The 15,021-nt window shown below is 40.6% G+C and overlaps 2 protein-coding genes across 15 annotated transcripts in view; one reads left to right on the top strand and one right to left on the bottom strand.

Annotated features, from left to right (window-relative positions):
• The window catches only part of grid2ipb (glutamate receptor, ionotropic, delta 2 (Grid2) interacting protein, b), a 52,206-nt gene that overhangs the window by 31,082 nt on the left and 6,103 nt on the right, over positions 1-15,021 (top strand). For 3 of the 9 annotated variants that reach the window (XM_034860407.1, XM_034860409.1, XM_034860410.1), the window contains 9 exons: positions 227-314; positions 828-917; positions 4,771-4,967; positions 5,321-5,476; positions 5,566-5,652; positions 5,745-5,874; positions 6,199-6,317; positions 7,560-7,724; positions 7,990-9,252. In XM_034860407.1, the coding sequence (XP_034716298.1) occupies positions 227-314; positions 828-917; positions 4,771-4,967; positions 5,321-5,476; positions 5,566-5,652; positions 5,745-5,874; positions 6,199-6,317; positions 7,560-7,724; positions 7,990-8,061 (1,104 nt within the window). In that variant the 3' untranslated portion in view covers positions 8,062-9,252. Of the gene's footprint in view, positions 1-226; positions 315-827; positions 1,498-4,770; positions 4,968-5,320; positions 5,477-5,565; positions 5,653-5,744; positions 5,875-6,198; positions 6,318-7,559; positions 7,725-7,989; positions 9,878-15,021 lie in introns of those variants that run through there. The other 6 variants (XM_034860408.1, XM_034860412.1, XR_004655051.1 and 3 more) reach the window with 5 other exon arrangements.
• arhgap17a (Rho GTPase activating protein 17a) overlaps positions 9,975-15,021 on the bottom strand; it is a 32,934-nt gene continuing 27,887 nt past the window's right edge. For 5 of the 6 annotated variants that reach the window (XM_034860420.1, XM_034860419.1, XM_034860416.1 and 2 more), the window contains 2 exons: positions 13,516-14,031; positions 9,975-12,224 (listed from right to left, as the gene is read on the bottom strand). In XM_034860420.1, the coding sequence (XP_034716311.1) occupies positions 12,085-12,224; positions 13,516-14,031 (656 nt within the window). In that variant the 3' untranslated portion in view covers positions 9,975-12,084. Of the gene's footprint in view, positions 12,225-13,399; positions 13,422-13,515; positions 14,032-15,021 lie in introns of all 6 variants that reach the window. The other variant, XM_034860418.1, reaches the window with a different exon arrangement.

Genomic DNA, 15,021 nt, shown 5'->3' on the forward strand with positions numbered 1-15,021 from the left:
TATTTAAATGTTTATAGGTAAAAAAATCCCTATGGGATAGGGACGTGATTCAGAGGAAGGAGGGAAAGAGAGAGAGACCAGATTACTTTATTGTCAATGTTTTTTATGAACGTTCATCAAGCAAGTCTTAAGTCCTAAAATTTGCGACTCGAGTCTAACTCGAGTCACGTAATGTGACTGGAGTCCCCCACGTCTGGTACAGACTGTATTCTTGTTCTATGTCTAGCTTGGAGAGGACTCAGACTATGACAAGCTCACTGACATGGTGAAGTTCTTGGACCTCGATCTTCACTTTGGGACTCAACGCCGATCTAGTAAGTAGTCGTGTACATGTGATCACCCTTCATCATACTGCACCATCATCATCATATGTTTATATACATCACGCTGGATGTCATGCAGTGACAATGTACCATCAAATGAATTAGGAGAGGACTATTTTACTGTGAAAGTGATTATCGTTTGACATCTTCTGTTTTGTTTGTACCTTTACAGTTTTGATGTTCTCCATAACCTGTTTTGGAGCTGCTTCATTCACCTGTTCATCAAATCCATTCTCCATAAGGCACCATACCCCCCCACTCCTCTCCTTCATTACTTGACAGAGCTCAGTAATTACACAGCTCTGCCAGAGGAAACACACACCTTACTGTTATTTATTGTAGATATAAGATGTTTTGGCCTTTAGCGACTCAAATGGCAGAGCTGTGTTATTAACGCATCCACCTGCTACATAGACCCACTGTGTGTGTGTGTGTGCGTGTGTGTGTGTTTGTTGATCCCGGTGCCTGGAGAACACATCCTTAAACCGTTGTTAATATTATCAGTCTCTCCTCCAGAGCCAGCCTTCTTGCCAGAGAACTTTAAAAAGAAAGACGTGGTGGAGATTCTGTCTCATAAGAAAGCCTACAACGCCTGTGAGTACCACAAAAACATGGCCGAAGGTCACACCTAAAAAGGTCTATGTTTTTAGGTCTGTGATATGATGACAAAATAACACATATTGCACTGTTTTACGATTGCTTTGAAAAACTGCCCTGACTCACTAAAATCTCAAAGTGCAAAACACTACAGTTTTCCTTGATTGACTTGATGCTCTTCTGCCAACTACAGTATGTTTTAAAGGTGTCATACTGTAGAAAGTCAAATGTCCATGTCTTTTTTGATAATAAAGCAGGTTGATGTGCTGTTTAAATAGTGTGTAAGTATCAAAACGCTCAATCCACAGAGAAATGCACACAGCCGTATTCAGAAACTATGACTTTAAATGAGACTTCCGTACCGTTGTGATGTCACATATATACTATTTGTAGGTAGAAAGTGCCGCTGCAGCGCTATAACAATCGCACGCCAGCTGCAATGACGGTGCAGAGACTCAGAGAGCGTAGATGCGGAAGACCGGTAACACTGACCAATCAGAGCAGACTGGGGTTATCTGGAGGGGTTCTTAAAGAGACAGGCACGAAAATGGAGCTAGCAGACAAAGGGTGAATATAGGTACGAGAAAAAGAATGTGTTTTTTAAACATTAAAGCATGTGAACATGTTCTAGTAACAACGCAAAATACAAGTATGAAAATGAAAATAAGCATGATATGGGATCTTTAAGACTGCAAGTTCAAATGCATTCACTTGCAATGCTTGCTGGATCTCTCCACACAATTCTCAATTCTTTCCACACAAATATTACATTAAAAAAAAGGGTTTACAAAACGCAAGTGCAGGCCTTGAACTCTGAAGTGTCATGTCGGCTCACGATATTCTTAATGTAAATGAAAACAGAGTGAAGTGCAGCATGTCAGGAGAGACTCAAAGCCCGAACAACAACAACAATTGGCTCTCTTACTCTACAAAAGTGCGACTATTTTTGTCAATGTTGGAGAAACACTATGCAATTTCCAATTCAGGTTACACATAGGTCATCGCCTGTGGTGACATCACTGCAGTCGTGACAGGATTGGATTTTGTCACAAAAAGCTTTTCAATTCATGGTGTCTGTACAGGAAACATAACATTACATTAGGTGTAAGGCGGATGGAAATCTATGACCTGATGTAAATCACATAATAGATTTAAAGTTACTGAGCAATAAACAAACACATATTTTGGTAATTATATTATGTTTATAACAGACAAATGACTGCAGGTTTGAACTTGATGCACTGTTTTCAAAAAAGGTGGCTATTGTCATTTTGCTTTCTTGACTTCACTTTTTCCAAACTGTTCTGTAAATGTAACTAATTTAGGCTAACTTGCTGTTATCAGGCTAAAAGAACCATCCTGTTATATCTCATCCTGCTAATTTGGATCTTTACGATTGAGAATGGATGTGTTAATCCTGTATGTAGTTATCTTAAATAAGTGCTCTTATTTTGAAATAACCGTAGAGCGCTGGAACCGTGATCAGCGTTCATATGATTGCACATCATGTAATGACGTATGTGTGTTGGTAACCCTCCCAGCATGAACTGGGGCAATATGTTCAAGGGCCATTTCCTGTGTTCCTGTATCGTTACTGGTGTTATTTTGTTCTACGTTCTACTGGTGAACAGTTCGATGTTAGCAGAGAACGTGGCCAGACAACAAGTGATGTTGGTGCAAGATAGGTGGCGGGTCCCAATGAACATGAAAGATACTTTTTATTGATCATTGGAAGCCGGTTATAAAAAAGGAAACCCACTAAACTAAACTAGTAAAAAGCAGCTCTTGCACAAACTATTTTCAGTTCTTTAATTTTATTTTGAAATGACATACTGTACAGTACGTTGTGCCTCCATTGGTCTTCAAACAGTCTGAATCTTTTTGCTCACAATATCCCAAAGTCTATTTTGTTTTATATATATATATATACATATATATATACATATGTTGTTTTATATATTTCTATGTATTTCCCCATGTATAGGTACAGATGTATCTATATTATTAAAATTGAATTGTGATAATAATTCACCAACAGATTATGATGTTTGAATAACCTGCATGCTCTAATTTAAAATCCTAATTACAACACTTTTTCATTATGAATCTAAGAAGGAGAGCCATCTGTATCTGCATATGAATTCATGTATGGAGATCAGATCATGGTCCAGATAACTGTCAACAATGCTGTACTTGTGTCTGTGATACTGGTTTACCTGCTGTATCAGTTTCTTCTTCTACTGTAAAATGTCTTTCTTGCTGCCGTGTTTCTTCAGTTCCACATTACGAGCGGCAAAGCCCTACTCAGTGCTGTCATCCTCTTCTTCCTGTGATTGAGAGAATAAATATGTTCTCTTGATGAAAACGTGTCTTCCCTTGCTGATCCAAAAACAAGAGTAACAACAAGTTCCACTTCATAATTCAGAGTATAATTACCCTACTCTCTACCCTTTTCTTGATGTCTCATTACAAAGTTGTACCAGGCTCTCTCTTAATACATCCATGGGATCAGTAATGCATCAACATCAGAAGTAGTTCTTTACAGGTTAAGATCCATTTAACAGTGATGACAGTAACAATGCAGGAACACATTAAATGACACTTATTATGTTGAATCTATTGCCCCAATGCATGCTGGGAGGCTTCCTATCACACCTACCATGTGTAAATGCAATCACATGATCAGCACTCATATCTGCTGATCATGATTTCAACTTCATTTTTCCTTTATTTCAAAATAAGAGTGCATCTCGCGCATTCAAGAGAATTGCATCCACGATGCAAATCAATACTCAAACTGCTCAAAGAACCCAATTAGTTAATTACAAATAAGAGCACGTTAGCCTGAGGCCCCTTTAAAGAGCAGGGCCCAGATGGGAGGCTGATATAAATACAGTGAGTAATTCATTTAACAGTAATGACAAGTGAAATCATTAACTCTGCTATGCTATTTGTACATCCTTTGAGGAAATAAAACAGTTTTGATGTAAATGAATGGTTACACTTTACTTAAAGGTATCTACGTAAGAGTGACATCACACTGTCATGAACGTGTTATTTAGTTTTGTCATGAAACGTTATGGTTAAGGTTCATGTGTCACGGCTGTGTCATGTCACGCTGCTGTAGATGCCTTCAAGTAAAGTGTGACCAAATAAATGAACAGCTATATATGAGATGAGATAAATAGATTCTATTTTTAAATGCAACACTGATAAAAATTGAGTGATAAACTTGATGCTCTGATTAAAAAAAAAAACTTTTGTTTTAGGAGGTTTGCAATTTAAAGCAAAAGCAACAGTAAAATACTGTAATACAAGTAAAAAGCACATTGTCTCTAATTTATTAAGGTTTCTGATGTACATATATATATATGAACATATAAACGTGGTATTTCTTAATTTTAGGATTTATTTCTTAGTGGTAATATCTTAAATGCCCTTTTATACAGGGACTTCAAATAACATACTATATAACAAAAGAAAATGAACTGTAAAAAAAGATAAAATTACTTTATTTTGGCAATAAAAACATGTTGTTTGCTAAGTCACTTCTCTTCAAGATAATCAGATGTCCCTCCTGGGGATGATGGGTTCAATTCTCTGTGTAAGAAGGATTTGTTAAGCTATTATCACCATATCACCCATAATTAGTTAGTTTTTCTTTGATTTGATGTTGTTAATTATCAGGTTTACACTGAGATTTTGGATTTAATAATTAATCTGGCATCACAGAAACATGATTACACATAACCAAAGGGGGCTAAAAGTAAAAAGTGTCTGCATTCGGGAACACAGGGATCCTCTCTATAACCTCTTTACACTGACCTAACCCCCCCCCCCCTTTCGACAGCCATCCTCATCGCCCACCTGAAGCTGTCCACCACCGAGCTGCGTCAGATCCTGTTGAACATGACGACCGACCGGCTGGAGCCCGCTCACATCAAGCAGCTGCTGCTCTACGCCCCGGACGACGAAGAGGTCAAACAGTTTGAGCAGTTTGAACAGGACCCAGCCAAACTCAGCGAGCCCGACCAGTTCATTTTCCAGGTACACAAAGAACACAAAAAACACAAGATTTTAAGGGCTCCTTGATGATCATTGTTGCGATTATTCGGGTCAATACTAAAATCATGATTATTTAGCATGGTTCCTCATTGTCACATGGAATGATGTCATGATTATTAATCTTAAAAAATAGCGAAATGCTTTGAACTGTGAAAATTCCCTTCCCTTTTTTTCCCTTAGAATACAAGACAAAAATTTGCAAATTGTAATGTGCAAAATAACTACTTTTCTCAATTACACTGTTTTGTGATCATTTGGAGCAAAATCCTAACAGTTTCAATATGGCCCTATGTGATGGACTGATTTGAGTTGATCGATTGTTTTGTGTGTGTCAGATGTTGACGGTGCCCGAGTATAAAACCCGTCTGCGGAGCCTCCACTTCAAGACCACCCTGCAGGAGAGGACGGAGGAGATGAAAGTTGCATACGATTACATCTACAAGGCTTCGGTGGAGCTAAAGAGCAGCAAGAAACTGGCCAAAATACTGGAGGTACACTTCTAGAACAGGGGGAAAAAAAAGAATATAAAGCTATCAGTTTTTGTATTAATAATGGTAATTAAGTTGTGTTTTGCCCACAGTTTGTACTTGCAATGGGGAATTACCTCAACAATGGTCAGCCCAAGAGCCACAGGACAACCAGTTTTAAAATCAACTTCCTAACCGAGGTACAGCAATAACACCTGCGCTTCAGCCCCATTATATTATCTTCATTTTGTTTGTTTTTTAAACATTCAGTCTCTTCTTTTCTATCTTGCAGTTGAGCACGACCAAAACAGTAGACGGGAAATCCACGTTTCTGCACATTCTGGCCAAGTCTCTGTGCGAACACTTCCCCGAGCTGCTCAACTTCTCCAGAGACCTGGTCACAGTGCCCCTGGCAGCCAAGGGTACGATGCCCCTGCAGCACCAGAGCTGCTTTCTCCTTCCTGAAGATCATTTGGTAGCAGCATGTAGTCATTCCATCCTTTGAAATGCTCATTTCTACACAGCACACAATGTGCTGGGTGTCATTGCAGGACAGGGAAACTTTGCTAAAAGCATCTAATTGAATGTTGATTCATATTGTTCATTGGACTGTTTTAATGTACTGCGCGTCTTTATGACAACCTGGTTGTTATAAACTCGGATTTACACATTTCCCTGCTCATTAAACCGTGTATTTCATTAATGCTCATGTGTTGGTAAGTCATCACCTCATATTTCTTGTTCAGTGAACCAAAGGGCCATCACAGCAGAGCTGAGTGATCTGCACTCCACCATCCTGGACATCAGGAAGGCCTGTCTTAAGATCCCGCCCACCTCCGAGGACCACTTTGCCTCCGTCATGAGCGTACGCCAACAGCTTCAAATATAATCCACTTCAAACACAAAGTAGTACACATGCATGTTCATGGACCTTACTATATTAATCTATGAATCTTTTTCAACGCACCATATTATGACTGTTCATGATTTTTGTTGACATATTGGTATAGCTCAGCTTGTAAGAAGACAGGTTCAGATTCAAAGGTCGAGCCTCTGATTCCCATCAAGAGCTTAAATCATGTTTTCTTTTGACTTTTTACTATGACCGTTTAGTAATTTCTTTCAACATACTATGACTTTTCATGATTTGTTTGACACACTATACTGTGGAATTTTTCGACATACCATACTATGACTTTTTATGACTTGTTGACATACCATATTATGACTTTTTTTGAAATTCTATACTATTAAATCTTTCGGCACGCTATACACAGACTTTTTTGTGACCTTTAACCATCGTTATAGCTCAGTCTGTAAGAATACTTTTTTTCTGTTTGACTGTTTTCAAAAAACTTTTCTGTGGCAAGCTGTCTCAGTGTTTAGCAATGCTGCAAATAGGAACTACAGTATTTGCATGGTCTTCCACATTTTCTTAGATGTACAATACTATGACTTTGTTTGACTTTAACGTACTACACTATTACTTTTTTCGATAAGTGATTTTTTCGACACACTATACTATGACTTTTTTTTTTTTTCGTCGTACTATAATTTGATTTTTATTACTTTTTTGACATTTTTAATTACTTTGACTACTTTTTATTTTAGAAAATTTACAGAACACGACAGACCTCTTATGAGAATGTCAACTTTTTTCATACGTTTATCATTCAGATCACAAAATGAAAAAGTCATAGTATACTATAACTTTTTTTTTATACATACAATGCATTTTTAATGGCCATTTCGAAATACTATGCTATGACTTTATTTTAGCAAAGTTTATTTCATAGCACTTTTTCATGAGTTTTTTCGATATACTACAACTTTTTTTATAGACATAAGACTTTTTCCAACATTCTATACTATTATCACTTTTTGCAACATAGTATACTATAGCTTTTTTCAACATGCTATGCTACTTTTGAAATTCATACCTATTAAAACTATTCGCACTATTTAAGTTTGTTCTGAATAATAGACTTCATGTAACTGAGATGGGATACAGCTCAGTTCAGGAGAAGAACTCCTCCGCATGGAAACTGACTTTGATGTGTAAACATGGGCGGTGTGCCTCTTTAATGTGGGATCTTTTACACCACAGAGCTTTTTGGAGAACAGCCACCCTGCAATCCAGTCTCTGGAGTCCTTGCAGACCCGAGTCATGGAGGAGTTCTCTAAGGTGGCCTCTTACTTTGGAGAGGACAGCAAGTCCGCCAACACAGAGTCCTTCTTCGGCATCTTTGCTGAGTTCATGTGCAAGTTTGAGGTGAGCTAATACGTTACTGTTCTCCTCAACTGTCAATGGAAGTAGCTTGGAGCAATTTGACTTGTTCCTGCAGGTGAGAAGCTCATATTTGGACATCTCAGGTTTTCAGCTAGAGCTCACACACAGACTGACAGCAGCCTGCAGCTAGGAAGTGATTAAGTGCTACAGTGCTGCCGTCTGTGGAATAACCAAATGTGCTCAAAATCTGAAAATAATACAGGAAAATGAACATAAATCTCATGTGATTATTGGTTTGGTCTTGCAGAGAGCTCTCAGTGAGACCCAGACTCCAGAAAACCCCAGAAGCCCCAGACTCTCTTCCCCTCTGGCCTGGTAGAAGCAAGAAACGTGGGCGGACGTTGGGCTAAACAGACAGGCCGGTCGGCTCCATTTTCACTCTGCTCTCCACAACCAAAGTGCCAAGATCACACACAGAGACACTCGGACCAACGGGAACAGAGACCACGTCATCTATAGCAAACAGAAGGGAAATGCACTGAATCTATTAGTCGATAGTCACGGCTAGTGAGTGCCCCGTGTGGTACATTACTGTAACTTCAGGTGCTGGTAGAGCTGTATGTCCAGCTTTTTAGCACAAACATGACACAGCAGATAGTAAAAGATACATTTCGTTTCAAGTCACAAAATCGACTGGTCTGGATATTTAGATTACTTGACTATATGAAGTTTATATTTTCTATCAGATAACATTTGAAAATTGTAAAGATTAAGCATAGATGTAGACAGACGGCAGTTATCTAGAAGCAAGGGGATTCACAAGTGTAGTTTAGTTAGCGTGTACAGAGCCAGACAGTTCATACAGTAGTGTGCTCACTGCCTCCCATACGGCATGATTTGATTTATATATAAAAAAAAAAAAAAGTAGATATGAGGTTTTTTTTCCAAACATTGCTGGTCTGGACTTACATATGTGGTCAGCTATCCTACTGTGAATTTAAAGGGCATCTATTATAGGAGTTATGATAAAACACATGTTTTTTTAACTCCATACACAGGGAGATAAAGTCATCCACAACCAGCTCTTGTTCACTTTTGTCCTTTGCAAATTACATTTCTAAATTCTCTTTGAGGATCAGTCAGTCATTTCTGTGGTTAATGCCGTTAGGATTTAGACTCCGGTCATCACATCCCAACTGGACTCGATCCTGATCATACATAACCACTGCAATCTGTCAAATCAGAAAGCCTCTAAACATCAGGTTTGAGTCAGCATCAGCATTGTAATTTTTCTGCCTGCGAGGACTCTAAATTTATTCAATGACACATATTTATTTACAAAACATAATTTAGAACCCTTCACACTAACTACATCAGCACATGGTGAGATGTGGCTTAGAAATCATCTGTGGGTGGAATGCCTTGTTCCTGTCGGTACAGAGGCAGCTGAGCCGTTTGCTTCTGCTAATAGTTCTGCATTTTGTCAAGTGTCTCTCGAGTGTTGTGAACACGGCCCGGCTTCAGCAAGTGTGTGGCTGCTGAATGAATTAATGTCAAATGCATGTAGGGAGAAAAAAAACAAAAAAACATCCTACTATAAATGGCCATTCCCTGCTTTTCCAGGGAACAGGGGATGTTATGGTGATCTCCTGACTCATCTACAGTACAGTGTACCTGTAGCTGTGTTGCTATTTGTCAATTAACTATGGTTGAGATTGTAAAATTACAGTTTTTGCTATGCACTGCTCATCATTTTTTGTATTGTACGCTTCGTGTCCTACAGGTCCTTGTTTATTTTCCTATTCAAGAGTGTCATCAGGAAATGTACCATTTTATTTATTCTTTATGCACAGCTTTAGTCAGGCTTACGAGGCGACTGATCTCGTAAAAATGCATTTCTAGCTGCTACTAGTGTAGTAACGGTGTTTTTATGTCCAAATCGATTGCATGTTGGTGCAGTTCATGTATTACGAAGTGCAGCTGGTAGCAGATATTTAGGTTTAAAAGGAATACAGTTCTGTTGGCCTAGTTTGGTTTATGTATCCGTTGCCTACAGGCTCCCTTTTATATTTGTTATATATGTTTTTATGGGAAGTTACTCATGTTTGGAATTTGTTTGACTTTATGTTTTGTTCAATGCTTTCAAATGAAGTATATGTTTTTGATCTATAAAAATCTCATGCTTGAAAGTAAAAGCTGCTGTTATAGTTTGCACACAAAAGTATAAATCTGGATTTAGGTCATATACTTTATTTTCTTTGGAAAGGGGTATAACCAAGCATTCATAAGACATATTCCATATTTTAAATCACCAGACGGCATACATACAAAACTATGGAGTTTAAAAATGCAGCATTATCGTTTCTAGTTTAATGGCGTTTCTTTGTCTCACAGAGCCTCGAGATAGCGAGCTCGCTTGATGCACGGGGATAAGGCAGCGAGGTCCAAGAGCAGAGAGATAGGGGGGGATTAAACTGCTTGACTGACCTGTTTTCAGGGCATCAATCAAGACTTTCTCTATTGGTACCATATTGGGTCAGTTCTCTGGGAACCACACTCTGCATTACATAGGAGGCCAAAAAGCAAAGCTTACACAGAAAATACAACAAAGCATTTATCTTTTGACTTGGCAAAAGTCTAACACCACATCACTACTGAGGTTTACAGCACTGCGTGCTCTCAGCTCAGCGGGAAAGACTGCAACAAAACAATCCTCTGATCCAGTTCACTGGGAAACCACTCACTGGCCTGCACTCAAGTGCAACATCAGTTGTTTATGCCACTTTTCTGTTCAGGCTGGTAAGAATTGTCCTTTTGCTACATTCACTCACACACAGCCTGTTGCGTTTAATGCCCTCTCCGGTAAACACCGGAGAAAACACACAAGATCGATGCAAAACAGAAAGGCAAAATACTGACTGTGTTCAGGCAGGGCGGGGGCTAAACCCTGCTACTTCTGCTTCGAAAACCCAAAGAAATCAACCAATAACACATTTAAATACACAACCTTTGTGGAACAATACAGAACCATAAAAGACTTCTATTGCAGAGGGTCAAATCACCTTCCTTACGTCCCTGAAACATACTTGTTGCTAAGACAGCTTAATGGAAATACTGTAGTACTAGGAGCCAAGTATATCCTCCATACAGTAAATATATAATGCTTATTACACGGTTCTGGGAGGAACCCATAAGGCATGATTTACATTTAAAGACTGCATTAATTATGTCGGGCCACAGGGAATGTTTGTTTTTAGCTCGGTAAATAAATACAGGAGGGGGAGGGGGGAAGATGGGGTTTCCGTACAAAAACAAAGTGGCGGAGACGACTGGAAATCTGCAGTCTCCAGCTACACTTTAAGCGACAGTTTGGGTTTCTACGTCACCTGTTGACCTTCTCCCCTCCCCCGTGCTGCAGAAATACCTCTTGTTTTCATTTTCTTGTTCTAAGGCAATTATTCAACATAAAAAAATACAAAACCACACACCAAACAAGTCTCGTCAGTCCATATTTTGGCATTCCCCCAGCCAGTACCCATGCTTTATATGACTGTCTGACGGCGATACTGGCGGCCCTGTGCTGTGTGATTGTCTGGCGCGCGGTATGAAGATAGCGGTGGAGAGTTGCAGTGTGGAGGCTTTGTGTCACGAGTCACTTCATGATCTCACCTGGCACCATCATGGAGGTCAGGAGGACTCTCTGTAGGTAAACGATGGCTACTGACCGCTTCAACATCGTGACTGGAAATGGCAGACGGCCCTGCCCAATATGGTGATTTGATGAAAAGAGCTGCAATTCACATTATTCTCCTGATTATTTTATCAATTACATATTAGGGCTGTGACATGTCCAAAAATGGGGAAACATGCCCGTCACAATTTTCCAAAATCCGAGTTTACATATGTAAGTTGCATGTTTTGGGGTATTTTCACCTAAAAATCTCTTAAAAATTGATTATTGGCCCCAAATAGGATAAGTTACATAACGTATATAATATTAAGATAACCTGACAGGTATGGATTTTGGACTTTGGAATCACTAAAGCTAGTAGTCAGTTAAAATGTTGACAATTACACACACAAATCATCAGATTAGTTACTAGGAAAATGAGCGGTTTCCTTGTCTATTCAATTCTGTTGTGGCGGCCCTCCAAACATGATCTACTTTCAAAGCCATCGTTTACTAGGAGCAGCAGACCTCCATCATGGCCGTCGGAAGGTGCATTTTGTCACATTTTGTCATTCAAGTCCTTCATGCAGGCTGGACTGGCAGAACATGGCGGCAGAGCAGGGCTGCAGATAGACAGCTGGGACGAACCCCGAGCAGACTGAATGAGGTGTGTGTATGAGGAGGAAAGTGGCGTGGGGGCGGAGGGGGAGGGCGTGTGTGGTGGTCTCCTCCCTATAGGACAGTGCTCTCCGTGTCCAGGTCACAGTCTTTGAGAGGAAGCAGGCAGGAGCCCGCTGCCGCCGTCGACTGCTGTTCTACAGCGAGCTCAGGGACCAAAGCTCGACTCAGCCCTTTGAAAGACATCGCCGGGTCTGGAGAGCGACACAAAGGATGAGAAGAAGATTAGTCACATCGAGTATACACGGACTACTGTCATGAACATGCTCTTTTTCTTAAAGACTTACGGTACAAAACGGAAAAATATTTATTTAAATCAACTAGAAAAGTTGTTAGTGTTTGTAGGTAACGGTTAATGTGTTTGTCATGCACGCGGGCATACACACAGAACACAACACAAACATCCTCAAAAGATAAATACACTATTTAAGCACGCATTACACAAAGAGCGGCCATAATGGCAAACATGTGCAACATTGTCCTGGTGTATGAAACCGTTTAAAGCTGTTGCAATTATGCCAGCATATGCAGCTGTGTAATATTTTCCATAGCTTAAACATTAGCGGGAGGGGGGGGGCTCTCAGCAGTGAAACAGCAGTGCAGTCGGGTCCTGTGGTTGAACAGCAGGTGGCGATGTTTGGCCAGGCAAGCAAAGAAAAGTGGAGTGTGGGGTAATTTGAAGATCTGGGTCAGGATTATCACATTCCCCCTCCCCTGTGGTTTTATAAAATCAGAGTCATCACAATACCTACGAGGACAAACAATATGAAAAGCTTCACATCAAAACGAAAACAGGAGCCACCCGCAGGCAGTCAAGGGTGTGATAATAATCGGTTTGTAAAGTCCGTTCTGCATGTGAAATCTGTATTTGGTCTCAGTTTCAGACGCTTGCAGTGACTGGGAATGATGAATAATAGCCCTGATGGAAGACATATCATATTGCATGTGGTGGTCTTTTATTGTCACACCCAAATGAAGCGCCCAATGCCTTTTATACTTAATATGAAGTTCTGTATCAGAATGGCTGTTTAATGAACCCACTGGAGGTGTTGATTCAGGAGATATAACATCAATGTAAGGAGTGTGAAAAGCTATACAAACAATGAATGGATGTGGCTTATTTCATTGTACACTTTGAGTAGTATTACATATCAACAGGTTAGCCATCCAGCACTGTGATACACAGTGTGATACACAGTGTGACACACAGTGTGATACACAGTGTGATACACAGTGTGACAGTCGTGCATCAGGGCTGGGTACACAACATCTGACGGAGGCAGCAGGCAGAATAAAATGGCTGTTTGGTGATTGGTATGATTTCTAGAGGTGCAGGTGCTGCTTGTGAAAAGGTCAATTAAGCACAAACCTCTCACAAGTGCCTCTTTAACCTGCGAAGGTATTACAATGCAACACTATTAGTATTCAGCAGTGATTGAAACAGAAAAAGTCTACATGCGATAACTACATGACAGACAAGCTCACCCATCATCTTGTACGCAGTCGGGCAGATCCCGTTGCTGTCAGCGGCAAGGGCGGTGGGCTGCGGGGGGGGTGGAACGCTGGGTCTGTTCCGGGGTTTGGGAACGGGTCGCGGCCGGGAGAGGGAGCCCGACTGGTAGGGAGACGGGGAGGGCGGCGCTACATCCTGGGTGCCAGCGGAGGGCGGAGGGGTGTCTGGAGGGGTCGGGGTGCCTGGAGGCGAGGGCTCGGCACTCTGCTGGTCAGCACCGGGCTGGCCCAGTGTGGCGGGCTGCGGTGGAGGGCTGGCCTGTGACGGAGGCTCCGGAGGGGGATGGCTGGGCGCCTGGATCGGGGGCTGGTTGCTGGAGTAGCGTCTGGGTGTGGCACACGGCTGTGACGTGGGCGAGGTGGGTGAGTGGCTGGACAGGGGTCTGGGAGAGGGGCTGAGGGATTGGGATGAGCCGGAGGGGGAGATACAGGACTGGCTGGGGGGAGGGTTCATCGGTTTGGGAGGAGCAGGAGCCTGCTTCTTGGTACCTGAAATTTGATGGGCAATTCTGTGATTATGGCTGGAAACCATTAACAAATATGATCTCCGACAGTATACAGCCATCTGTAAATGTAACCAGATGCTATTTAGGCCCTGTTCACACAAATCCGTTTGCGGGTGAAAACGTAAACATAATTGATCAGAGTTGCCTTTTGTTTAGACGGCGAAGGCATTTTTGGGGTTTAAAAACGCAAAAAAGTGAAACCACCCTCCAGAGTCTAAATCTTAAAAATGCTCACCGTTCCCATCTAAAGGTTAAAAATGCACTGAGCGAGTGTGTGTGTGTGCATTGCAGTACTTCACACTGCCACCTAGCGATCTGTCGTGCATACTACATAGAATTTCACACACTTCTGTGTCAGAAGTGTTGCCTTCTCTCTTCAGATTGTATTTGTCTAAACATAGCCTTAGAATATATATATGATGCAATAAATAGACTATTTATAAAAATAAAACATTTTCTTCAAAGCTCCCACTGTTATACCAAAACCAGAAATAAGAATAAAAACTAAAAACAAGTAAAAATTGTTTGTTTTTGAGAATTTAAAAAGAATTTAAATAACACAACAATAAATTGAATTGAAAAATCCTCCTACGAGCACCTCTAAAGCTAACTTAACACTTTGCATCTCGTTTGTGTAAAAACAACAATTCACCAAGGTGGCAGACTATTTCCCAAAATGTCAAACTATTTCTGTAAGAGCTTTGAAAAAGAAAAAGAAAAAATGTGAATTAATAAATGGTTAAAATAAACTCTGTGTCAAGTCTTCTGTGATCCTAGATGTAGTCTGGGGCTATGGTATAGCATTGTAAGTGATCAAAAAGGCGTTAGAACCAATTTTCTGATTTAAGAGAAAGATGGGAAGTGCACGTGATGGTAAAGTAAGTGGGTAAGTGTGGGGAGGTTTTGGGACTAAGAGCAGTGTTGAGTTCCAGCCGAACAGGTTCCAATAGAACTGCTAAAAAATGTGGAAAGA

This window comes from Etheostoma cragini, chromosome 21 (genome assembly GCF_013103735.1).
Source record: "Etheostoma cragini isolate CJK2018 chromosome 21, CSU_Ecrag_1.0, whole genome shotgun sequence".
Lineage (NCBI taxonomy): Eukaryota > Metazoa > Chordata > Actinopteri > Perciformes > Percidae > Etheostoma > Etheostoma cragini.